We start from the raw sequence: 23,717 nt of genomic DNA on the forward strand, positions 1-23,717 counted from the left end.
CAACTCCGGCAATGCGGGGTGACTTTGATGATAAAGAAAAAGTTGCATAAAAAACGGCACTGCGGGCCTTCCAGGCAAATAGTGTACTGGAACGCGTTGAAGGACTGGCCGAGATCGTACAGTATTGTATACCTAACGCTGCCGTGAAATGGTTATGCCCGATCAACGACCAAAGCCCCTTTCTTGATCACTTCTTCCATCCACTTTGGGTCTATCTTGTCTTCTGAAAGATATGGAGAACAGTCGACTTCTTCGATACCGAATTTCCGGTTTTCTATTGTGTATCCAAACCCAAGGAACGCCCATCTGAAAGATTAGCACGCGATATAGCAAAAAGCAAGCAGACTTACGGATTGAGTTTGTTTTGGTATGTGATATTATAGTCTTCGTATCTTGGCTCTTCGATGACCTGACAATAATGCAAAGAGCTGCCTGGATATACAGCATTGACGCGACCAGTCTCGTTGTCTGTCCAGGTCAGTGACTTCCAGAGGAGTCATGCGAGGCACTCACTTCTGTACCAAGCTCTGCAGTTGCTCGACCACACTGTATGCTTGATGAATTCCTGTGTATGGGCATTGAAAAGATCTGTAATATCTTGCTTCGGGACGATCGATTTGATAAATTCATTCTGCATCTTTTTGATGAATTTAATCGCATATTCTCCAACATAGCCCAATGGACCCATCACTGAACCATTCTCCACAGGCCATGTCGGTCCAATGAATGTGACGAAGTTGGGCATGTCAGGAATGGTGATCCCAAGGTAAGACTCAGGACAGAGCTTCCACTTCTCACCTAGCTCTACTCCATTCTGACCCACGATAGGGAAGCGAGGACGATAAGAGACATTGAAACCAGTTGCGCAGACAATCGTGTCCACTTTCTTTTCTAAGCCATCAGTGTCGATGACTGAATCTTCCGTGATTTTGTTGACAGCTGCAAAATGAACGTCGACATTAGGTTCTTCAATTGCTCGCATATACGGGTCACCTGTAATAGTTAGAACGAAACCTTGTGTTTGAAAGAGTGTGTACCAGGGGTGATTCTGCGACAGCCAATTGAGAACTCAGGAGTAAATCCTTTCAATAATCTCTCGTCTTTGATGAATTCGCGCATGCGCGCACCGAACATCTCGGCCGCTTGCTTCTGAGTGTCGCTATCCGTGAAGAACATCGACCAAAGACCATTAATCTGATCTTCGAGAAACTTTGCATGCTTCATCAGAGCTGCTGTATCTGCACGAAACTCATTGCGTTGCTCCTCGGTATAGATTTCTCCAGCACCGTTATTGCCAGCGATATTGATAAACCATACGGCTGTGCGCACGTATGTATCGATATGTTTGACATAGGGTTGCATATTCGGCAGCGTCTGGATTGAAGACGCCCCAGATCCAATGATTGCGACCGACTCGTTCTTCCATTGTTCTTTCTGGTAGTCCTTCGGCCATCTTGCGGTATGGACGACTTTGCCCTTAAACTTCTCCAAACCTTCAATGTCTGGCCACTTGAAATTGTTGAGGATCCCGGTAGCATGAAGCAGCAAGTCGCACTTCTCCTCGAACTCTCTTGGCTCCGAGCCGGGTTTTGTCTGTCGAAGCTTTACGGTCCACTGGCCTGCTTCCTCATTCCAGTAGCAACCAATGACCTCTGTGTTGAAAGTCATGTATTTTCGCAGATCGAATGTCTCGCAGACTTTGTCAAGGTACTTGAAGATTTCAGGCGAATGACTTGCATATCGTGGCCAGTCTGGACTGCAATGATTCTTAGTATGTAGAGCCACAAAATCAGGAAATTCATACTTCATTGCAAAGTTGAAAGTGTATGCATGAGACGGTACGTCACAAGCAGCTCCAGGGTATCTATTCTCAAGCCAAGTACCTCCTATATCTTCGTTCTTTTCATAGATGACATGCTCAACACTGCTAGACGTCAGAAAAAGAGCTCAAGATGACTCTAGGCGGTCCCTTACTTCTGACACTGTTTCTGAATAAGGTAGGCCATCATAATTCCCGACACACCAGCACCGATTGTCAACACTTTGAGCCTGCGGTTACCTGGGTCTCGAAAAGTGATGTCTGGAATCTGATATGCCTCTGCCGAATCATTGTTGCCATTATGGGTCTCAGAGCCGTTGGCCGTCATACCAGAGATATCTGGTGCCATCTTGCCGTGCTGTGAAGATCTCAAAACCCTCGAGAAGAGATGAGTACAAGATGGAGAAACGGAAGTCAAAAGTCAAATGAGAAGAAAAGGAGAAATCTTAAAGAGAGTACAGTGGTTTGTAGAGAGAATGGAATCATGTCAGATTTGCCGAACACACCAATCACAAAAGCTATGCTCTTTCGCTCTGGTCCTCTCGCTGGCCTCGATGATGCCATCAAAGCCGAGGGCCTCTTGAACCCCGCATTGAGTTTCGAAGTTGCACTAAGCACTGTCGAGGCAATTTTGCGGCGGGTGAGGCACAAGTCTGACTCTCCTCTTCATGATCAATCAACTTCGCATTTCACTGGCTGCCGTACGCTTGAAGACGATCACCCCGCCACTAGGCGTTGGCAAACACGGCAGCTCGGCTGTTGCACACGACGGGAACAGACACTTGTGGTGTTCGGCGTACAAAGAAAACTTTGGGTCACTTGGTTGACCTTGGGTGACACTGCGCGCTTTGAATGCTCATAGACATGAAGGAAGGGGATATCGTGAATGCTCAGGATGACTTGTCAGCAATCCAACCGAGAGCAGGGTACGACGCTAAATTTGGACCCATAGCCGAAATCTGGGGTAAGGTTAGTTAGCGTAATCTTTGTACAACGACAATCATCTTTGTGATCTTGCTTCAGCCTCATCAACCTCTGCTCGTTTCAATCTTCAACAGCCTGCAAACAAACCGACATCATGGCAGCAGGTACGATCGATATCGACAAGCCGGGGAAGTATCCTATCGTACTCAGCGACGCATTACTGGGCAAAACATCAAAGAATGTCTACACGGGAATTCGATGTACGAGCCTTGCTGCTTTCTCTCGCGGGTATAAGCTGACAATTTTGCAGACAATCACAAACCAGATACCTCATCCGACTCATCCAGCGCCCTCCTACAACCCTCGTCTGATTCTGATTCACGATACGACCTCACTTTGACAGATGCTTCAAAAATGTATTCCTACGAAGGATCCCGAACCTCTGCAGACGGCCAATATGTCCTGATATTCGACCCTATGAAGAAGCACTTTGTTCTCCACCGAGTAGACTCTACTTTCGACATGAACCTCGTCTCCGCCCCTTGGTCCTCAGATGTTCGAGATCAATACCCTCAAATTGAACCCTCCGAGCCCAAGCCCGCTGCCACGACCGCACCACAAAGAAAAGCCTCAAAGGGCGGAAAGAAGGCTGCTGCTACAAAATCTACGACAGCCAAAGCTAGCATACCGAGGCAAAAAGTTGAGAAGCCGAAGAAGGCAGCGAAACCAGCACCCCCTCCACGAGAACCTACGCCTGAACCAGAAAAGGATAGTGATGATGGGCTTACGATTGAATACCCCGATGCACCTGCTTCAAGACCGAGTGCGAATAACAGCCAAGCATATAATTCAACGCCGGTATTTCATAGGAATGTCAGTGAGGATGTCAGCGACGAAGACGAGGATGCAGAAGGAGAAGAATACGAGGATGAAAGAGAGAGGAATCAAGATGTGGATCATTTGAAATTACCTAGTCCAGCAGGCAATGTTGGGGGTATGAGTGATGAGGATATTGAGGATGAATTAGAAGCAGAATTGGAAAAGGCGCTGGATGCGAATGAGAGTGATGAGAGTGAGGAGGAATAAAATGTGTTTATGTATTTGGTGTCGGATTTGTGCTGAGATGCACGACGTTCACAGGCTGGGGATTCACTTGATGCACATAGATCGGCGTGCCATTCATGAGCCATATGAGAGAGAAAACTACAGAAAGTCCTAGATCGTGGCATTCTTTTTTTCATGCTGTTGTCTCAAGCAATACTTTTCATGTTCTTCTGTCCTTCATTTCCCTTCCTATGCAGGTGCATGTTCCACATACTCTATAGAGGGAACTTTCCAATTGGCGAAATCGTCGAAGCTATATACCCGCTCACCGGCGTCTAGCTTGGCCTGTCTTTCGAGTATTTTGCGTGCTTTATAGGCCTCTAAGAGCGCCATTTTCTCTTCGGCCATTGCATGCCAAGTCGTGGTTGAGACATCCTCACCGAGTGTAGGACCTTGCTTCGTGGGTTCCACAAACGCGATGTTTCTGCAAGTGAGAGGCTCAGTATAGTTTATTACAATGTATAGCTTCTGGATACTGTAATAGTTTGCGAGGTCTGCCACTGGCGTATGTATAGCTCTTCCTGTGAAGAAATCTGTTTGTCCAGGTTCGCCCCATCTGGAGGCGTTCATCGCGAGTGCGTAAAGCCCGTGTTTTGGTCGGCATAAACAGTGATGGATGAGCCTTGGTTGCGCACATGGGCTCAAAGGCGACTCGTTCCACACCGGCTCACAGCGGGAACAGACTATCTCCACTGGCAACTGGATATCGGGAACCCAAAACGTATCTACGTCCCAGTTCACATAATACTCGAGAGATGTGAGGACACCACGAGGGGCGCCACAAGTGTATCGATAATAAGGGAGCTTCAACCGCAAGCCCTCCTCCCGTGCTTCTTTGCAAGCTTGCATGACGATATTGACTCGGCTCTGTTTGTGGCTTGGTGATCCTATGATATGCACTTGGGGAGCCATCATCGCAAATTTCCACTACAGAAAGTTAGCATCCGGCCAACTCTGTAAATGTCCCAAAGAAAACAAAAGATTCAAAAAAGGAAAAAGAAAAGATACAAGGTTCCTCGAGAGCTAAATAGAATAAATTCGATAGCTATTCAGGATCATGAACAAAAGAGCTTGTGCTTACTATCAATCTGCGGATCTCGCGAGGAAGCTTAGAAAACGGAGAGTGGGTGACACCTCGTAATTCATCTCTAAGATCTTGCACTTGATTGACAAGAGAGCTGTTCTCATGTCGCAGAGTTGATACATCTGCCTTGAGCTTGTTCACGGAGGTGACGAGCTGAGTGAGGATGTTCGACGGTATCTGGACTATAGCCTGGTCTGCAAATTCCTCGAAGAGGTGTTGGGATTTGTCTTCGTTTGATGCCATGTTGAGCTGGAGAGTCGATTAGCTGGAAGCTAGAATCCTTGGGGAAATCGTTTGAAGAGAAGCTTGGCTAGAAAACGCGAGGTCCTCTCTTGTGCGACGCCTCTTCACGTGATGCTTGTGGATCTTCCGTTTGATTTGACGATTTGATAGCCTCCTTAGGCTCTAGCTTTTGATAAAAGCAATAAGGAATCTTCTTGGTACTTCTGTGAGATTGCAAGCAAGTGTGAACTGCTGGGATGAGTCGTGTGAGAGAGACGATATATTCTTTTCACAAGGTAAGAGCCTCACAACCGGTGACCTTTCTATTCTTCTCCCGTTCTCAGCTGTACTTAGCAAGTAACAAGGAATGCCACTTTGGATGGTGCAGTGTCAGTATGGCACAAAATGCAGAAAATCTCGGGAATTATTGAATTTGTGATAAGATCTGCACTACCTGGGGAAATAATACGTGCAGTATACCTAGTCTATGCTGCTAGAGATCGGGTGGTTCTTATCTATCCATCCTGACCGACGTATTACTTTGTTTTGTATAAGCTGAGAAATCGATTCCTGGTGCCATACCTAAACTGAAAAGCACGTACTTGAATCGCTCTGAGTGTGGCCCAAAGCTGTCTTGGAAACGCGTTGTCGGTGGTGTGAGGTGTTATGAAAAGAAAGGGGATAATGCAAAAGAAAAAATCATTGTTCCAGAGATTCCGGGACAATGAAAGCGGACTAAGTCGCAAGTGTCGATGTAGCGGCTGCTCTACTTCGTGTTCTTTGAGGTTCAGTCTCACGCATAACCGCAATTGATGGCCACCAAGGAGAGTCCGTTGGTTTTCCATCTCTGATCATGACCCAGCTAACCACCGCTTCGAGGAGTCCATAATTTGAGAGCTCGTACTGAGGATGGACTTCTGCATATGCCTGTAGTAGTTCGTTCGCCGAGTTACTGTTGGAGGGACTGAACCAGAATATTCCGAGTCGAAGGCTCCAATTTCAAAGTGGTAGACACGATCCGCTGCCGACCAGCTACTCCACAGTGCTATCGTTGCGTTCCACTACTGCTGTTAGAACACTAAGAATATTTTAGCATAGACTATCACATACCCGAGCATCTCCCTCACGTCTGATTTGTTCAGCCGCGCTGTAAAGCTCAACAACGTGGGCAGCAACCGCTTGGTCACTTATCAGCCGAACAATGTAGGTGTTGGAAAGTTCCAACTCGTTTTGCATCCGTGCTACTTCCGATCTTGCTTCTTCGAGATTGTTCTGGACCTGGATGAAGTTTGCGATGGTACTTGCTAAATGTTGCATGCTTCCAATATCTTCTGGTAACCCCGATGCTTCTGCTAAAGCTGCATTGTAGCTCAGCCTTGCTCTTACAAGCTCTCCGTCTAGGCGTGTAACTTCGTTCTGCTGTGCTATCCATTCTTGATGCAAGGAGGCATGGCGTGGCATAAGTGTTGTGAAAATTGTGTTCCTCTGTCCAGCACGATCTGCTTGACGTGCAAGCACATACCCATTCCAAGCACGGTTCTCAGCGCCTTCTAATCGTGTAATGGAGTGGATAGAAGCATCGGCTCTGTACGATGAAGCTGGATGCAGATTAGTCAGGCGTTTCAGGGGCTCTGCTAAGTGACTTGCCCATTGTACTGCACTTCCCGATTACAGAAGCAAGTGAATAATTCCGAACACGGCGAAGTGGAAGGTGAGGCATTCACTTGCAATATCCTTGTTGCTTTGACAAAATGATGATTCCTGTAAGAGAACTAGGTGGGGATAGATAAAGACGGCAGATCTTGTAGCTTATTCTTTCAGCTTGGTAAGTGTGAATTCTTGAGATATATGGTAGATGAGTTCGAATATGTCAAGCACTGAAAGTTTGTTAGGAAGAAGGTAGCTTGCAATGCTGGAAATGTCTGATCTTGGAAGAGAGCTTATAGATACCAGAGTATTCGTCTGAAGAACAGTTCACTTGAAGTTGTTCTTCTTGTAGCTCCTTGGTTCAGGATCCGAGACGGTTCCTTAAGATGAGAGCGTACATTAGTCTATTCTGCAGGTATTCGAGACATGATCCTGTCCTCTATCTTCTCATGCTGTCCGACTTTGCGTTCTATTCTGGATCCACCTCTCGCAATTTGGAGATTTGTGGATGGGCTCCCACAGTTAAGGGAATATAATCCACAAGATGTACATTAATCACAGAACCATCTGTCGAATATGTTGAGATAGAGTGATATACTTCATTCCTTCTGGTTTTTTCTGCATGTTGCGTCTCTGATTCGACCTTAATCTTGAGTCTACGACTATCAGGATATACTTGCAAAATCGAAAGACTTATCATACTGATGATAGGTACTTTGTGAGGGTAAGGACGAAAGGTTTGGTTTCATCGGAAGTGAGGTTCGCGTCAACCCCCTACCGTTAGCCGAGAGACCCCTGTTTTCCGACGTCACTGCAAGTCCCTACACTTCAGTTTGCTACGTGCAACTTCATCGTGCCAACGCACCTCACCGTACCTCTTCTTCGAGTTGAGTTGACGGCTGTCTTTCCTCTACAACTACCTCGAGGAAATCTTGCGACCCTACCAAATGTCTTCTCCGATCGTGAAGACTACGATACAGAGCTGCGTGCTCAATGCGACAAGCAATTTGATCGCGCAATTCATCACAGCATACAAAGCAAATGTGCGTCTCTGCTACTACCGCCCAATAGCAAAACGTGCTAACAGAAGAAGGCACCGTATACGATAAACTGGGTCCCTGTTTTTCAATTCGTACTCTTCAACGCGATCTCAAATCCCCCTAACTTCCTCTGGTACAATCGCTCGCCTTTTCAACCCTCCCCACTTGTTCTAACAGCTTCATACAGGCAATCATTCCTCGAAAGCACATTTCCTTCGAACTACCTCGTCCCATCTGCATCTGCCATTCATGCTGCATCCGAAAACGACGAAAAAGAGCTCGACCGCGAAGAGAAGACTCACTCCATCCTCGAATCCAAACTCCACATCCAGAACACACTCATAAAATTCCTCCTCGACCAAACAATAGGCGCAACCCTCAACACGCTCCTATTTTCGCTTGCTTTCGCAGGCTTCAGAGGAGAAGGATACGCAGATGCGATAGCTACTGCGCAAGAGGAGTTCTGGCCTATGGTGAGGGCGGGGTGGACGCTCTGGCCGTTTGTCAGTCTGCTGAATTTCGCTGTGGTCAAGAGTGTAGAGGGCAGAGCGCTTGTAGGCAGCTTGTCGGGACTGCTGTGGGGGATTTATTTGAGTCTTTTAAAGGGATAGAAGGTGGACTACGGAAGGACATATGATTCACGATGAACTATGGGCGTGCATGGTCTAGATGTTGGTTGGGTTTAGAATAGATGGCAGTGCCTGGATGGGTACCACGAGCGTGGAGTCTACGGAGTTCTGCTTCTGTTCACTGGGCGTTCATCGCATCTGTTTTCATACATAGATCTATACTCGATGTATTTTTCCTTTGCGATATTCTGTTCGTCGTTTCATGTTTTGAACGCTTTGAGCATTTTGGTGTCGCTACTCCCACATTCCGCAAACGGCCAACACACTGCAAGCGCACTGCCACCCGCACCCGACAGAGCAGACAATTTTTACAAAGACCAATGCTACGAATTCAACAATCGCATTATGCACTACGAGCACAAAGAAACATTTTTGATCAGCAAGTCATTGATATTGGTCCAGCCCACGAGATGCAGAAAATAATATCTTCCCAGATACCTGGAACGAAATCTTATCAAGAATCATATCCTATCTCTATTACATAATTTCAAATGGAGTCAGAACTAGTGTATCCCGACTGCTACGACGCCGAATCGCAAACGCCTCTGACACCATTAGAGAGTATTCGCTGCGACGTAGAATACGTCAAACATCTCATATCAAATATCCAAGACAACATGTTCAACATCACCCAAGCGCTAGACAAGCTACAATCAATTCCCGAATCAGCGGAAACAGACATCATGTCAAGTACTCCATGGTCGACTCTTACGACCCCAAATGCTACATGGGGCGAAACACAACCAAAGCCCGATCCTCCTCTATTTTCCGAATGGAAGAAGAGGAAAATAGGAGAGGAAATGGAAGGAGAAGATCAATCAGAGAAATTCTGGCCGAGACCTTGGACTTCGTATACCGGGTATATGGCCGAGGGAGAAGAGGATTCGGAGTTACCTGGTAACTCGCCATCTACGGCTGCAGGATTGGAAATCGATGATGATAATTTGGAACATGGTGGAGAGCAGGATTTGGAAGGTCTGATTGGCGGGAGTGACTCCAACGAGGAGCTGGAAAGGGATATTGAGATTGAGTTGAATAGGGCGCTTTTTGGTGACAAGGGAGATGGTGACCGGAAGGTGTGTCCAGATGGATCGTTGAGAGGGCAGTATGAGTCCTGTCCTTAAGCAGGATAAGCAGGGAGAGGTAGACTTAGTGTGCAAAACTCTAAATTCGAGATCCTTTATCCAACCATGAGGGTTTCATTTGTTGAGAGTCAACATGGATTCTAGGCTTGCCTTCCTTTCTTAGAGAGATCCATTACATCGCCCATGTGCCTTTCACCTTTCACCACTACAACGAAGCTGTGAAGTGCCTATATGGCTTCAACACTCATTCGCTCCAAGAGGCGTCGTTTCACTTATGACGCTTGCAGAATGGGATTGCCTTAATACTTGTCTACATATTGTGACATGCAACGACAACGGTTCTGAAACTCTGAGTGGCTCAAAACCCGTTTGCTAGATTAACAAATGACTCGCAATTCTGTCATGATGAGGTAGACTTACCATTAACGGTGATTCTAACAAAGGAATTCATCCCCAAAGAGAAATTCCATGACTCAAAGAACTCCCAAAAGCACCGATCTCTTATTCTAATTTAAGAAACCCCCAAGCATGGCTCTCCACCGACCCTCATCCAAGCGATAACGAAGATGTGCATACTCACCAACACAGTCTATACCGACTGCGAGTGTGTCATTCCCGAGGTCGAAAAATGCCCTCGATATGAGGAGAAAGATGGATATCAGAAATGCAAGGATTTCAAGAAAGAAAAGGTTATGCAGAAGGGAATTTGTACGGGGTTCGAAGGCGCATGTGCGCATGTGCGCAGGGTTTGTTGAGGAAGAGGTTGTGCGCTGTTGCGAAAAAGGGGTTTTGGGGGTTGGGAATGTGAAGGAGGTGGAAGGGGATAATTTGGATGTAGAAGTGTAGTTCCGCTCTCGAGCGTTCGTAGATTCTGGAGGGTTGAGGAGGAAATGGCTTGAATAAAGACTTTTTAAGAACAATCGGTATGGAACTATGGAACAATCCTCTGTGCCGTCGGAATTCAGGAAAACAGCAGCGAAACAGAGTACATAAACAGCGTCTACTCGAAAATCGAGGCAAGAATTGTAGAAACAATGCGAACTGGAAATCTATAAGGCGATGGAGAAATTCATACTCATATCAGCATCAGCATCAACATCAACGCATTCTGAAACCAACTCAACTCAAAGCAACCTCCTCAAAGCAAATCTTTCCACAACTCTTCAACATGTCTACACATACAAGAAACAGTGGTGCCTCCACCATGGCAACCAAAGAAACCTCCACTCCACGGAGAGAGCACAAGCCAAAGTTGACAATGGCTCGGGGTGGAATCCTTCGCAGCACTCGTGCTGGCGAAGCATCCCGCAAGTCCCGTCTTACCAGCTTCCAGCTCGACCATCTACGTCGACACCGGGGTCCATACAGGGCCTTCCCGAAGACATTCCTCGTAGAATCTCTTCTCGGCGAGACCAGATTCGATCTGGTAGGAATGACCAAGAATCAATTCCAGCATTGGACTCAAGTCCTCGAGGATGCGCTGAATGGAGCAACGTCCTACACGGAATTTGATCTTTCAGAACTCGAAAATGAGAAGGGTAACATGCCGGGAATATACTGGCGTGAGCCAGGTCTCAGTATGCGCAAGGACGCTGTCATAGTCGCCATGACGGAAGAGCAATTCCAACATTGGAAGTCCCTACGTGCTTTACAGCACGCGACAGACTCGACTCTTGCTCATCGAGAGGCTGAGGAGCAGCGTGCTCTCTTCGTATGAAAGAGGAGATCCACACATGTACCGTCTGTGAAACTCCATCTCGAGAGAGAAAGGTACAATCCTTTCCACTAAATAAATGTCTAGCGTGAGTAGGCGGCGAAGTCCTGTCGTCTGATAAATAGGCCAAAATGAAAACAAAGAATGAAAATGTTCTTTATCAAAAACAATAATGATTCCAATGAAATGTGATGTACCAGTGAAAATTTCCTCCAAATTTGTGTGAGTGCAAGTCGGCTGGAGCTCGACTTCCCTACGTCCCCTATGCAGCGACTTTAGTTGCAAGATGAGAGAGTTGTATTTAGCCTCGGTCATTTTTCTCCATCTAGCAACCTAGTAGTGAAGTGGTTTCCTTTAGGTTCTGAATCAACCTGACTACTGGTTGTCCAGAACTTTTGATGGCAATTGCCACTTCGCCTCCGACTGAAATGCATAATCTGAATCGGTACTTCGTCTACGGGATATTCCTGGATTAGGGGGGCAGATCTAGTTGCATGTTCTTCTTCGATTCTGTGCAACCGATTCCGTGAACGGGGAGAATACAATCGAAGCCGCTGAAATAAACACTTGTCCGGTGAAGAGACCATGCTTTCTTGTGTGGCAAGAGCTGCTCTTTCGAATCTGCTGGGAGCAACCTCGAGAGACCAAGAATTGAACTAGCTTGGTCCTGCTTAGATTCTACCCAAATTACAAAAGGTAAGTCGGGGAAAAGGCCCGCTTCCATCGGCAGGCTAAAAGAAGACATTGCGAAATGGATTAGGAAGTTGCATCTAACACCTCCGCACAAGTTCGGGACGCGCGGTAGGTATAGTCACGAATAGCAAGAACCTTTTCATTCCCCGTTGCGCTATCTGCCAACTTTGTAAAAAGACAGCGCTCACTGCTTTGTGCCTCGGCGAGAAAGAAACGTCACGTAACATTCCCCCTCACTGTGCCCGTCTCGCATTCTTGACTTTGACAATAATCATACTTTGATTTGTCGAGAGAATTTGCTTTTCTTAGGGAAATTTCTAGACGATGACTTAGTTGTCCCACTCATGCACGATCCGCTTGGAGATGCAATGCAGCAGATCTAAGATCTTTGATAATTTTTTAACATCTTCGCGGAGGCAAACTCCGATCATCTGGTGTATCCAAGGGAGTCCCTTGCGTCGATCTGCCGTTCTTGGAATTGGAGATCTTCACATGGTGGAAAAGTCGAGATCTTGAGAAAGAAACGGCTTCGAGTCCGTCATGACCCTGATGGTCCGAATAGCTGAAGTACCGGCAGTGCTCTTTGTTGTCGTTCATAGATAAATTCTCAAAGATCTTAGATGTTAAGATGGCCAACTTGCAGGGGAAAGGATGGTCAGCACCATCCAAGAAATCCTTTGCATCACTCGATACATCGTCAGTGGCAACAGAGAATAGGGGGAGACAAAAGTGGATACCGCTAGTGACTGCATCCTCGGTACCTTGCTCACCCCCTCCCCCGCTGTCGATCACTGCCGAAAGCCTATTGCGCCATCTCCACAAACAGAATAACCTTACGGGTAAGCTTGCTTCCGCTAAATAAGCTTCAGCGGAGCGGTATCCAGTCCCTGGAAACTGCATTGCAGCTTCGCCTCAATTCAGACATGCCAAGTTATACTCAGACGTCGGAGACGCCTCATACGGATCTGTGCTGCCGAATGTGGTAGAATAGTGAGTGCCACAAACGCCAATGGTGACTTGTGATAGCTCATGGAGGATTTCAATGCGGAGAAGGGCCATAGAAGTGCGAAGGGCACGTCGTCAAATCGTCTGGAGCTTAGTGGAACCTGCTAAGACTAATGGCGAGATGTCGAGCTGAAGCCGTGCAAGATGCAAGACATCATCCTTCCAAATCCCCGAGTCTCTTCAATTGTCTGAAGTATTTTCAAGATAGATAATTCGAGGTAAGTGCATGTATCAAACACTCTGCGTACTGGCTCTAGTTTGTGCTGAGAAACGAGAAGGTGGTCAAGTCTGAGGAATACACAATCGTTAGGGATGCGCGCAACTACAGACGAACGCTCTCCCAAGCCTCGGTATTTATTTCAGGCCTTGACAGACGATTGGACATATCTGAAGTTGGGGAGGCCGTTCGTTAAAGTTTGTGCGCTTGCTGTCGATCATCAAGCCGCAACCCCTTGGCCCCTTAGCGGCTGGAAATGAACTGAACTTCTGACCAATGTGGCTTTTCTAATTCGCAAATGACCTGAGTTGTCATCGACTTCGTATCCACTTCAGTCATCGTTGCTTTTCGAAGGTGTGTGGCTTTCAGCCATGATCCCACCCCCTTTTAAGCCCCTCGGCAGGCTTCAGCCAATCCCGCAAATGGGATCCTCATCCCGCCTCATATGTCTGGTCCGGAGTTTCTCGCGAAATTGTAAAAAGCTCCTCAAATTTGGTCAGCGACACAGAGTGGGCCAGCCGAGGAAGCATCCACAGTCCGTAGGTGGCAGTTGCCCTTAGTCGATTGTGGGGTAGGAGGCTTTTCGGTACTTCCTCTTCAATCCTGGCGCCTTGAGATCTTCAGAATATATAGAGCCTTTGGATCCTCCGGAATATTGTCCACCAAATCACCAACAAACTTACCCCTATTTCGAGCAACACAAATCAGCTCATTCTATACTCTGAATCATGAAGTACTCTCTAATGACTGTAGCCCTTGCGGCTGAAGCAGTAACTGCCTTCCCTTTCGTGGCAAACATGCCAGGCGTCGACTCCAGCATGCTTCAAGGAGCAAGATATGCAAAGCGCCAACAGTCGGGAGGTTCAAACCCAGGCGGACCAGCAACTTGCCCAAACAATCCAGATCACGTCCCAGCACCTGGCATCACCGCAGAGTACCCATACAACGGCGCGAAGAATGGCTCGCAAGGTAATGGCAAGGGTGGATATCAAGTTCCAGCTCCTGGCGACACTGCCCATGCGTTTGTGGCACCTGGACCAAACGATATCCGTGGCCCCTGCCCTGGACTGAACACCGCTGCCAACCACAACTTCCTCGCCCACGACGGTATTACAACATTCAGCGAGCTCGTCGATGCTCAGCAGAACCTGTACAATGTCGGCTACGACTTGGCCACTCTCCTCGCTGCTCTTGGTCTCACTCTCACCGACGGAGATCTTGTCACCGAGAAGCTTTCAATCGGTTGTGATGCTACCACCAGAACCTCTTGGAGCCCACTCTTAACCGGTTCAGAACCAGGTCTTGATGGACACAACAAGTTCGAGGCTGATACATCGTTGACTCGAGACGATTATTTCCTCGGCGATGGCGATAACTTCTCTTTCAACGGAACTCTTTTCGGCATGATGACCGAAACTACCGGCGGTCTTTACAACAGAGATGGCCTTGCCAAGTACCGATACCAGCGATATCAACAATCTCTTGCTGAGAACCCCAACTTCTACTTCGGCCCTCTCTCTCTTTTGCTCTTCGGTGCATCTTCCTTTTTGTACGAGTTGATGCCGTCCGGACCAGACTATACTCCAGACGAGGCTACCATCTCCTCCTTCTTCGGCGCCGAGAAGCAATCAGACGGAACCTACACCTTCAACCACGCTGAGCAAATTCCAGCGAACTGGTACAACCGAGTCAGTCCCTACACCAACAACGATGTCGTTGCTGAGATTCTTGCTCAATACCTCGAGTACCCAGTTCTCTTCGGTGGTGCCACTGGCAACGGTGGCTTCGACCTCTTGAACTTTGGTAGCATCACAAACGGTACTCTCGTTGCGGCTCCTGGCACAGCGACATCTTGCCTCCTCTACCAACTCGCTACCCAGAGCATACCATCATACCTCAACAGCATTATTACTCCCACGGTCGATGCTCTCAATTTTGTGGCTAGCAAGGTCGCTCCTCAGTTTGAGAACCTTGGCTGCCCTTCTCCACTCACCAAGTAATAGTCTTGGTGGTTGATATGATGGCCATTGGAGAGAGAAAATGATTAGCGGTGCTGCGAGACACGCGCTGAGTCTGTTGATGAATGTTTGGATGTTTTGACATAGCGGGGCGGAAACAACTTTCTTGATGGATTCCAATTGTATATAGTTCGATTCTCAATAATGAATGAAAAGTCTGCAGCACTTTCAAGCAACGTTCAACATACCATCATCTATATTTTTCTCGTGTTTCAAATCGCTGTTCGCCGTCTAGCTCAAATAGGCATAGTGGCTTTGAGTACCCCGCTTTAGAGGGGTCGAGTCGAGGAAGATATCACACTTTACGTTTAAAACTTCTTGTGTAAACATATCTTTTTTTTTTCAATTTAATATGTTCACATAATACGGAGAAAATTGAAACCGAGTCTATCACTTGTGTCGTGACATGCCATGACTTTGGATTCATGGAGAGGTGTGAAAATGCGCAAGTGCTGTCACAGAGGCCAGAATGAATCATTTTAAGAGCAAGAGAGAAGAGCTCGACTACCTTTGCATTCTAATCATCGAATTACTGTCTATACCTTCTTCGCACATGTGTTTTGTTGAGCCACGAACGTTCACAACCACTGTTTGTTCCCAAACTGAGACAACGACTTTCCACCATCGCCAGCTTCAACACTCGACTTGTCCATGACAGACAAGATGCGTTGAATAGCGACGTCGATAGGAGTCGGGCCGTTGAAATCAGGAGCATATTTCATGAATTTTCCGATCATATCATTAAGTAATGCTTTCCTCTCATCGGTCTCTGCATCACCGTTAGTTCCGTACAGTACATTGCGCATGACGTTGACGAAAGAATAACCTACCCGTTTCCGGATCAATGTAGCCAGTATCAACCATTCCTGGGGAAATACACATGAAAAGAACGTCATCTTTACGATACTCGGCGTGAAATTTGGCAACTGCCATGTCCAAAGCAGTCTTACTGATGGAGTATGGAGCATTTTGGAAAAGCTCATAGTTTATAGCCATTTCTTGATCTCCCAACCCCGAAGAAATCGCTATGATTTTCTTTCCATTCCCCTTGAGAACGAGTGGTGTGATCAAGTTGAACAAATGAATGTTTCCGACGACATTGACGGTGAACATATCTACCAACTCCTTCTCAAGTTTTTCGGGTTCCTTTGCCCTGTTGGTTAAGTGTTAGTCTCATCATTCTGGACACATATAAGGACAATCAACTTACAACAAACTAAAAGGTTCGAAAGCAGCCCAGACGGACAAGAACGCGGCGTTAGCGATAACGTAGTCGAGTTTCCCTCCAGTGATGGTTGCTATCTCGTCGACAGCTTTCTTCAGTGACGCGTAATCCACCATATCTCCTTGAATGAGATGAACATTCTTGCGACCCGAGAGTTCCTCTGAAACCTTCTTTTCCGTTGCGGTTTTGTCACGAACAAGTCCAATGATGGTGTTTGCTGGGTTAGTCGACAGTTGACGAACAAACTCGAACTATTTGCAGGAATTAGACATTTTGCTCGTGAGGCTTCTTAGGATGCTTACTCCAAGCCCACGTGCGACACCTGTAATGAAATACGAGGACATATTGATGTTGGGATTAAGATTTGTTGGTGATGTTGGTTGCTCCTCTGCTGGAATCTATTTGATGATTTAATCAAGATGTCCATCGACTTTATATCAATAACTCGGAGGCCACAAGGACCTCTGAGTCCGACACTTCTGACAAACTTTCCTCGGACTTTGGCAGACCTCATCGTGTTCGATGATAGTTGCCAATCTTCTTGTCTCAAGTCAAAGGTGCAGATGCCATACAACTTACGTTCCAGGCGAACACTCGCTAATGACTCAGGGCCTGGATCGCTAAGTTTAGCGAACACCGACCATCTTGATCACCCTTCACTATTGGTGCGATCAAAATGTGGGCTTCGTGGATAGTTGCCATTTTTCTTCCGCCAGGTCCAACCTGCATGAGGCGCAGCCAACTTCGGCATTCGAATCATCCCAACTTGTAAAACATTTCTGCTGACATATCAACACACATTTGTCAGGGCATATGTACATGTACCCCAGACATACACTTTTACTCTGCGATATGAATCGAGGCAACTTTCTGCGAATACGACGGAGTCTTTGAAAACATAGAATCTGATATTGCAAATGAAATCCTCAGGTAGAGCCTGTGGGACATGCAAAGGTTTGATCCCAGACTCCCTCCCCAGTGCCCCACATCTGCTGATAAATCGTCTAGATCGCCGCATCTCATGTGATCGGGGTTTCCCAATCTGCTTGCAATGCATACGTTCAAACCGCAAATGTCAAGGATACGAAATCCGCCTATCCTGGCCAAGAAGGAATGACCGTAAACGATCTATACTCGGCAAAACATTAACCGGGACCGGAAAGATCAATAGTGGCTTGTACTCCCCAGTTCGAATTGTGAATACGTCGACTTCGGATATCGAATTATACCATTACTTAGCCAGCACAGGCTTCGGTCACTTGCCTTGCTTGCCTATTGTCCCCAGAAGTATATCATGGACCTCGATAACGACAGATACCGACTACAATCTGCTTCAGTATTGTGAGTGCGCTATGCAGTTTGCGCAGATATATCACGTTGACGAAATTAGTTACGTGTGTTGCTTCTTCATCCCTAACAGCGATGGGGCCATGCGAGGGTTCTCCTGAACTTCGAGATGTTCTCATACGTGTAGCTTTATCCCCAAGTACATCATCATCCTCAGCAGTGTTACATTCTCTCCTCGCGCTTTCTTCCCTCCACCGCCACGGCTTCCAGTCTCATGCAGCTCGGATGAAGTTATCTGCATTGTCTGATCTCGCGACTTCGGCAAAGACTGGTGTCGATAGTGATACGGCGGTATCCCATATAGCCGCTCTGATGCTGTTGTGTTGTTTCGAGGTTAGTTAGTAGAATACTACCCAAAGTTGCAAAACTAATTTCAGTCTACAGATACAACACTCTTCGGAGACTTCGAACCTATGGATAGGTTATATTTCCAGTGTCAAGACCGTTTTAAAAGCGGCCAACATCGACAAACTTCATAAGACCGGCGACTTGGCTGCTCTGTTGTATTGGGCGTCCTATCATGATGTCTTAGCCCCATTTAGCCTCCACTACTGGGGTCTCAGTTCCCGAGAGAAAAGACTCATTTCTGGAGACCACGATATTCTGGTTCAAAATAACAATCTCTACTCTTTATTTGAGGTTTGTTCATCCCCAACAGATCAAGTTGAAGAGTTGCTTATATTGTCGGAAATAGGCTTTCAATGAAACATCATACCAGTGCCACTCAAATCTCAGGAAGTTATCAGACGTGCTCACCATGATTCTGCAAGCGAAAAGTCGCCGAGCAGCTGGACTTAACCACAAAGACCTACTGGCTGTCCTGGAATGGAAAATCAGAAGTATTAATGTGCCAATCGCAAACCCAATGGAAGGTTTAGACCCCAGCGAAATGGTCTCAGAAAAATTGATGACAGAGGAGCTATTCAAACTTGCGCTGTTTATCTTCGTTGAGCGTTCGCTAGGTGACTCTTCGACCAAATCTGAAAAGTTGCGCTCGAGGACTCGAAGCGCCTTCCATATCTTCTCTAGGCTCGAGTCGTTGCACAGGCAGTTCCCCTTGCTAATCATCGCGAACGAAGCACGGACCGATGAAGATAGACTGATAGTACTCGATCTCATTTCTAGGACAGAAGAGAATCGAAGCTTGAGATGTCTTCGAGGTATGAAGGAAACAATACAGTCTCTTTGGGCTCAGGACGATCTTGCAGAGAAGGAACCTGGCTACACCGAGAAGATCAGAGCTGTTCTTAGTTCTGGTGGGATCATGCCGTCCTTCATCTAGGGAAAGTACATTGTTCGATGGTATCAATACTCCGCGGGCAGTGGCCCCTTTGAAGCGCCCCTCGCTTAATGGGCGCATGAAATTGAATCCGCATTCATAAGTCCAATCTATGACCAGACTTGGAGTGTGATATGTTCATAATTCAATACAATTTAACAATTGATACTTTGGAAAGCGATTGAACCTAGAAGTGAGAGGTTGCGCGGCACGTGAAATGTCTATTTTAAACATCCCTGCTCATCTAGAACGCCTCTAACCTAAAGATCTCACCGATTTCGACGACCTGTGACCTCCCAATCCACGTCAAAGCCTGCATTAGGATAATCGAGGCTCTTCGTCGCGTGACAACCTACATGATGAGGCTCCAGGTAACAATGTTGTCTCGTTCACAATTCCTTCATGCTTCTGCTTTCGCCTCGTTTCTATTGTGTCTCCGAGCCCCTGGCTCACTCGAATTGAGATGGAGGTTCCTTTCTACACGCTGTCTTCTGCAGGCAGCAGCAGCACGGCAAGCTGACCATTGATCGCATTTAAGGACGAAACACTGATGACAGAAGGAGGAGAGTCCGTTAACCCCACCAACCCCGGCGACTCACGATACTTCTAGATCAACATACCACATCAGTGATATCTCAGCATTTGCAGATACCCTTCAAGATGTACGATGCCAATTGGAACATATGAAGTAATTTGCTCACGAAAGTCAGGCTGCTAATCAAGCCTTTCCAAACCGAGGACGATCTCGATACCACACCGTCAATGTCTGCCTGATCCGATGGCAGGAAGATGAACTGCAAGTCAAAGACGAGATAGAGACGCTGTGTGATGTATTCGATAAACTCTATGGCTTCAACACGGAAATATGGCTCATCCCATCGACCGCCTCGCAAATCCAACTCACCAGCATGACCTGCACATTCCTGCAAAAGTTCGACGAGGAAGGTAATCTTTTCATTGTGTATTATGGTGGCCACGGCAAGATCAACAACGCACGACAGAACCAGTGGTGGTGCAAGGCACAACCAGATTCTCCAGTTGTGGATTGGTCTGCGATTCAGACTCTGTTCGGGACTGCTGTGTCTGATGTTCTGATTTTGCTTGATTGCTGTGCCGCTGCAAGTTCAGCTGCTGGGTCAGGTTCAGGAACCATGGAAGCAATTGCTGCTTGTGGCTGGGAAACGAGAGCACCCCCACCTGGAAAGTATTCGTTCACACATACACTCATTGAGGTACTCGAAGATTGGGCCAACAAGCCATCATTCTCTGCTGCCATGCTTCACACCGAAGTGCTTTTTGTGTTGAAGCAGAAGCGGCCCGAGAAAGGAAGAGATGGAAGAAAATGGGAATGGTGCTCAACGCCAATCCACTGGGTATACACTAGAGATCCAAAGGCGCCTGGTATCGAGATATCGTCGTTGCTGAGCATCAAAGCGGCCGAAAAGGCGCCGGCTCGAGAGGAACTTGCACAACCAAGGTCAACTTCGTACATTGATGCGATGGATCTTGATGACGAGGAAACATTCGTCAATCCCTTGACAGACTGCCGACCAAATGGAGACTACAAAGTACCGCATGTCCTCATTTCCATTGCGCTCGAAGGAGATCAGGGTGCGCTTGATGCCGTATCTTGCCGACGCTGGTTAGCAGACTTTCCAGCTCTGGCGAAATATGCCACAGTGGAAGGAGTATACAAAGGATACTCGACCCTGTTAACGCTTTCGGTTCCTGTAATGATATGGGATCTTCTTCCAGCTCATCCGGCTTGTTCATTCATTGGCTATATTGTTTCGCCAAACAAGTGCGCTGCTGTCATCCGTTCGGGCATCACATCTGGACGCAACTCTTTCTCTTCCATGTATCAAAAACCGCCATATCTATGCAGGACGCGGAAGCCGGACACCAATATTCGAAGTGCTGACTCCTCTTATGGCTCGGACGGAGGATCGGACGCTGGATCTGATGGTGGGCAAAAGTACGTCCCAATAATCTTACTTCTCTTATGTCTCATACTGATTGCGACGTAGCGATACAAATGAACGTCCCATCTGGGTACCAACTCGTCTAGAAGATATCTCAGACCGAGACGAAGAATGCGACAGCAGCGAATGTGCCATCGAAGACGACTCGATGTCGGAGTGGGAGGATTCGATTGACGGCCGCTCATCATCCAATAACCACGATGTCCTTTCCATGAAAAGCAGCAGCTCGAAACCATCCAGCAAATCACTCATCACTTCAATGCTTACTGAAGGAGAGACTGCAAAACCAATCGATATTGGAACAAAAGGTCAACCTAGTAGGGAGAGATATAGATCGGCGGATCAGATTGAGCTTTCTCCGAGATCTGTAAGGAGGAACATGTTGGCTTCGGAGTTGTCGGCTTCCTTGAGACGGCAGATGTTATGGGAGAGAGATCAAGGGGGAATGAGGACGCGAGTGCCGCTCTCGAATCAGCCGAAAGACGACGGTAACGGAGGTGTCGAGAGGAAGAAGAGGTCGAACTCTTTTTGAATTTATAGTTGAATTTTGGAGAGTAGGGGAGGGGGCGCATATATACCAAGATCTCATTGTTTATGTATACCTGCGGCAACTTGGCCAGGATGAAGAATAAAAGACTCTACTACTTACGATCGTTCGACGAATCTCTACTGGGAGCTTATTGAATCTCCAGACCGTCCCACCGGACACCTCTTGCAGACGTCTGAATTGCATCGACAGGGTAGTATTTTCTGCACAAAGTTTTGCGATGTCATTTTGAAGGCTATCGACAGATGCCGAAAGCGTGCTCAATAGGTTGGCGGGTACTTGGACGAGTGTTTTCAAGTTGGAACCCTCTGCTATTGTCGCTGCAGGACCTTCGATGTCGGGAGCTGTCCTTGGAATCCTGTTTCGAATCTTCGCAAACGCGCCTTGCAATGACGAGAATGGCACATTGCAGAGGTACTGGAAGTCCTGCAGGAACGAGGATATTCTTACTATGCGTCGAAATCAGCAATAATTTGTTCTATCATGTATTATTGCTCGCCCTGGCAGGCCCCGGAGATGGTGTCGAAGGAAGTAAGAGAACGGAAGAGCGAGAGCAGTTCAATTCGGAAATCGTGGAAGAAAAAGCAAACGCGAGACCACGTGCCATTCCCATGACGCTAGTGCTCCATTTGGTTTTTGAAGAATGCTTCTTCACTCCCTTGCCTCAAACCCATTTAAACTGTGGGACTTCATAATGACAACTATTCATGAACCCGACAGATCACTCGTCCGTTCTCCAACAGCAACGGATTGTGTCGTCAAAGTCCCAACCAAAATCCTACGTCTCTAGAATCTGTTTAGTAGTTGCCGACATGGATCCAACAAGCATTGCTCAACTGCAAAATGAGATTGCCACGTTACGAGCCACGAACTCTTCTCTTAGCAGACAAATTCAAATCCTCCAAAATAGTCCATCGTGTCCACGATTCTTGAAATTCAAGGAACTGCCTTTCGACATACGGCACATCATAGTAAGCAACAAGTCCTGTGCTCTTCATCCTCATCGATCTTGGCATATTAGGTCTTCTTCAGCCTTATTCCCAAGAGAAAACTAAGCACTGACTTGCTGTAGTGGCACATTGCTTTGACGCTCCCCCATGTACATATCATAAAAGGCAGATTGTTTAGTCGAAGCCGGGTCAATATCATCATGCAAACTTGCAGAGAAGCTCGAGAAGCGGTGCTGAGATTCAGATTTCCGTACTTCCAAGTCGGTGTTCCAGGACAGGAAGTTCATGAAACCAAAAGCTACATGAATATCAGTCAGGATGTTGTTTGGGTACCTGGTGCAACAATATTTTCATGGTGGAGTATCGATTTCTATTGCTCAAGCTGCCCTCGATATCCATGGTCGCAAATTCGTCACGATGCGAAAATACCTGAGTCATGCCAATGTCAACACAACAAGCTTGGTTGTCTCGCTTTGGACTACGACAAATGGAAGGAAGTCAATCAAAACTTGGATTCGCAAGCAGAAAGCGTAGCTGCCATGTGGAGAGTTGGGGACCTGGCCAGAGTATATATCGTCGTCAACAGCGATGACGCTGTCGACCCTATCCTAGATCCACATGTTACCTTTGCCGAACCAAGATCACCACTTCATGAATTTGAATTTATACAGCGTGACTATCCAGGCGTCGAAGATTGGGTCGCACTATCAGCACGGAATACCCAGATGATGGGAGCCTTCAAGAGACGGCGTATGTTCCGAAGATCATATTAGATGAGGATTGGGAAGACTGAAGAGGATCTTCAGGTCGACGGTCTAGATGACCTTTCCGAATGGAAACTTCCTTCGATATACTTTGTAGAAGCACGCTTCACATCTCATCGAGAGGATTGGGGAATGGTACCACAACCTCCTCAACCTCCTAGACGACGCTAATGAGACTGAACTGAAATCGAATGCAACGGCAATTATCAACAAAGTGTACAAGTTTATATTTTACCAGTCATTTTACAGGAAACCAGCTTCAAAGAAGGTACTTCTTAACTCACACTTGTAAATTCAAATATTCGAGTGGCCAGAAGGTACCAAATCCAAATGTTGAAGTTTATGAGATTGTAGATCTTATTAGCGACTATTAGTGTCAATTCATCCCTTTTGCCCTTTTGCCGTGGAGATAGCTGCATGGT

At 46.9% G+C, this 23,717-nt stretch overlaps 12 protein-coding genes across 12 annotated transcripts; 8 read left to right on the forward strand and 4 right to left on the reverse strand.

Moving 5' to 3' along the window:
• Positions 1-97: 97 nt before the first annotated feature.
• LY89DRAFT_635545 (flavin-binding monooxygenase-like protein) lies at positions 98-2,147 on the reverse strand (the record flags this gene model as incomplete). Its single annotated transcript, XM_018211450.1, has 6 exons — positions 98-306; positions 351-468; positions 514-993; positions 1,038-1,756; positions 1,805-1,924; positions 1,975-2,147. 6 exons carry the CDS (start codon positions 2,145-2,147, stop codon positions 153-155), a joined length of 1,764 nt encoding a protein of 587 aa, XP_018077648.1. The 3' UTR covers positions 98-152.
• A 684-nt stretch (positions 2,148-2,831) lies between these two features.
• Positions 2,832-3,991, forward strand: LY89DRAFT_680069 (uncharacterized protein). The gene is made up of 2 exons (XM_018214001.1): positions 2,832-3,003; positions 3,054-3,991. The coding sequence occupies exons 1-2, from the start codon at positions 2,898-2,900 to the stop codon at positions 3,827-3,829; spliced, it is 882 nt and encodes a 293-aa protein (XP_018077649.1). The 5' UTR covers positions 2,832-2,897; the 3' UTR covers positions 3,830-3,991.
• Positions 3,682-5,215, reverse strand: LY89DRAFT_777073 (uncharacterized protein). The gene is made up of 2 exons (XM_018222106.1): positions 4,929-5,215; positions 3,682-4,774 (listed from the first exon to the last, which is right to left on the reverse strand). The coding sequence occupies exons 1-2, from the start codon at positions 5,172-5,174 to the stop codon at positions 4,037-4,039; spliced, it is 984 nt and encodes a 327-aa protein (XP_018077650.1). The 5' UTR covers positions 5,175-5,215; the 3' UTR covers positions 3,682-4,036.
• Positions 5,216-6,188: 973 nt separating this feature from the next.
• Positions 6,189-6,539, reverse strand: LY89DRAFT_178423 (uncharacterized protein). The gene has a single exon (XM_018205594.1). It carries the CDS (start codon positions 6,468-6,470, stop codon positions 6,243-6,245), a length of 228 nt encoding a protein of 75 aa, XP_018077651.1. The 5' UTR covers positions 6,471-6,539; the 3' UTR covers positions 6,189-6,242.
• A 1,099-nt stretch (positions 6,540-7,638) lies between these two features.
• Positions 7,639-8,706, forward strand: LY89DRAFT_178432 (Mpv17/PMP22 family protein). The gene is made up of 2 exons (XM_018205595.1): positions 7,639-7,843; positions 7,894-8,706. The coding sequence occupies exons 1-2, from the start codon at positions 7,748-7,750 to the stop codon at positions 8,449-8,451; spliced, it is 654 nt and encodes a 217-aa protein (XP_018077652.1). The 5' UTR covers positions 7,639-7,747; the 3' UTR covers positions 8,452-8,706.
• Positions 8,707-8,960: 254 nt separating this feature from the next.
• On the forward strand, positions 8,961-10,400 carry LY89DRAFT_663749 (uncharacterized protein; the record flags this gene model as incomplete). The annotated part of the gene is made up of 2 exons (XM_018212722.1): positions 8,961-9,545; positions 10,143-10,400. 2 exons carry the CDS (start codon positions 8,961-8,963, stop codon positions 10,398-10,400), a joined length of 843 nt encoding a protein of 280 aa, XP_018077653.1.
• Positions 10,401-10,722: 322 nt separating this feature from the next.
• LY89DRAFT_728060 (uncharacterized protein) lies at positions 10,723-11,271 on the forward strand (the record flags this gene model as incomplete). Its single annotated transcript, XM_018219227.1, has 1 exon — positions 10,723-11,271. The coding sequence occupies one exon, from the start codon at positions 10,723-10,725 to the stop codon at positions 11,269-11,271; it is 549 nt and encodes a 182-aa protein (XP_018077654.1).
• Positions 11,272-13,980: 2,709 nt separating this feature from the next.
• LY89DRAFT_573606 (putative aromatic peroxygenase) lies at positions 13,981-15,183 on the forward strand (the record flags this gene model as incomplete). The annotated part of the gene is made up of 1 exon (XM_018208692.1): positions 13,981-15,183. One exon carries the CDS (start codon positions 13,981-13,983, stop codon positions 15,181-15,183), a length of 1,203 nt encoding a protein of 400 aa, XP_018077655.1.
• A 596-nt stretch (positions 15,184-15,779) lies between these two features.
• Positions 15,780-16,770, reverse strand: LY89DRAFT_573879 (NAD(P)-binding protein; the record flags this gene model as incomplete). The annotated part of the gene is made up of 4 exons (XM_018208706.1): positions 15,780-15,952; positions 16,032-16,354; positions 16,412-16,677; positions 16,729-16,770. 4 exons carry the CDS (start codon positions 16,768-16,770, stop codon positions 15,780-15,782), a joined length of 804 nt encoding a protein of 267 aa, XP_018077656.1.
• Positions 16,771-17,249: 479 nt separating this feature from the next.
• Positions 17,250-19,228, forward strand: LY89DRAFT_680072 (uncharacterized protein). Its single transcript, XM_018214002.1, has 5 exons — positions 17,250-17,380; positions 17,435-17,767; positions 17,817-18,106; positions 18,158-18,412; positions 18,468-19,228. Exons 1-5 carry the CDS (start codon positions 17,344-17,346, stop codon positions 19,053-19,055), a joined length of 1,503 nt encoding a protein of 500 aa, XP_018077657.1. The 5' UTR covers positions 17,250-17,343; the 3' UTR covers positions 19,056-19,228.
• A 106-nt stretch (positions 19,229-19,334) lies between these two features.
• Positions 19,335-21,676, forward strand: LY89DRAFT_680073 (uncharacterized protein). The gene is made up of 4 exons (XM_018214003.1): positions 19,335-19,563; positions 19,613-19,714; positions 19,763-21,027; positions 21,080-21,676. The coding sequence occupies exons 1-4, from the start codon at positions 19,516-19,518 to the stop codon at positions 21,564-21,566; spliced, it is 1,902 nt and encodes a 633-aa protein (XP_018077658.1). The 5' UTR covers positions 19,335-19,515; the 3' UTR covers positions 21,567-21,676.
• A 668-nt stretch (positions 21,677-22,344) lies between these two features.
• LY89DRAFT_777079 (uncharacterized protein) lies at positions 22,345-23,437 on the forward strand. Its single transcript, XM_018222107.1, has 2 exons — positions 22,345-22,552; positions 22,654-23,437. Exons 1-2 carry the CDS (start codon positions 22,394-22,396, stop codon positions 23,302-23,304), a joined length of 810 nt encoding a protein of 269 aa, XP_018077659.1. The 5' UTR covers positions 22,345-22,393; the 3' UTR covers positions 23,305-23,437.
• Positions 23,438-23,717: the final 280 nt, after the last annotated feature.

This window comes from Mollisia scopiformis (assembly GCF_001500285.1).
Source record: "Mollisia scopiformis unplaced genomic scaffold LY89scaffold_2, whole genome shotgun sequence".
Classification (NCBI taxonomy): domain Eukaryota; kingdom Fungi; phylum Ascomycota; class Leotiomycetes; order Helotiales; family Mollisiaceae; genus Mollisia; species Mollisia scopiformis.

Bases quoted from the DNA above. Each gene is read 5' to 3' on its own strand.
- LY89DRAFT_680069 (XM_018214001.1), top strand. From the start codon at position 2,898: ATGGCAGCAGGTACGATCGATATCGACAAGCCGGGGAAGTATCCTATC. The intron at 3,004-3,053 runs GTACGAGCCTTG...ACAATTTTGCAG, and splicing joins TGTCTACACGGGAATTCGAT to ACAATCACAAACCAGATACC.
- LY89DRAFT_777073 (XM_018222106.1), bottom strand. From the start codon at position 5,174: ATGGCATCAAACGAAGACAAATCCCAACACCTCTTCGAGGAATTTGCA. The intron at 4,775-4,928 runs GTAAGCACAAGC...AACTTTCTGTAG, and splicing joins GCGAGATCCGCAGATTGATA to TGGAAATTTGCGATGATGGC.
- LY89DRAFT_178423 (XM_018205594.1), bottom strand. From the start codon at position 6,470: ATGCAACATTTAGCAAGTACCATCGCAAACTTCATCCAGGTCCAGAAC.
- LY89DRAFT_178432 (XM_018205595.1), top strand. From the start codon at position 7,748: ATGTCTTCTCCGATCGTGAAGACTACGATACAGAGCTGCGTGCTCAAT. The intron at 7,844-7,893 runs GTGCGTCTCTGC...TAACAGAAGAAG, and splicing joins TCACAGCATACAAAGCAAAT to GCACCGTATACGATAAACTG.
- LY89DRAFT_680072 (XM_018214002.1), top strand. From the start codon at position 17,344: ATGAAATCCTCAGGTAGAGCCTGTGGGACATGCAAAG. The intron at 17,381-17,434 runs GTTTGATCCCAG...TAAATCGTCTAG, and splicing joins AGCCTGTGGGACATGCAAAG to ATCGCCGCATCTCATGTGAT. The intron at 18,413-18,467 runs GTTTGTTCATCC...TGTCGGAAATAG, and splicing joins ATCTCTACTCTTTATTTGAG to GCTTTCAATGAAACATCATA.
- LY89DRAFT_680073 (XM_018214003.1), top strand. From the start codon at position 19,516: ATGGAGGTTCCTTTCTACACGCTGTCTTCTGCAGGCAGCAGCAGCACG. The intron at 19,715-19,762 runs GTACGATGCCAA...CACGAAAGTCAG, and splicing joins TTGCAGATACCCTTCAAGAT to GCTGCTAATCAAGCCTTTCC. The intron at 21,028-21,079 runs GTACGTCCCAAT...ATTGCGACGTAG, and splicing joins GGATCTGATGGTGGGCAAAA to CGATACAAATGAACGTCCCA.
- LY89DRAFT_777079 (XM_018222107.1), top strand. From the start codon at position 22,394: ATGGATCCAACAAGCATTGCTCAACTGCAAAATGAGATTGCCACGTTA. The intron at 22,553-22,653 runs GTAAGCAACAAG...GACTTGCTGTAG, and splicing joins TCGACATACGGCACATCATA to TGGCACATTGCTTTGACGCT.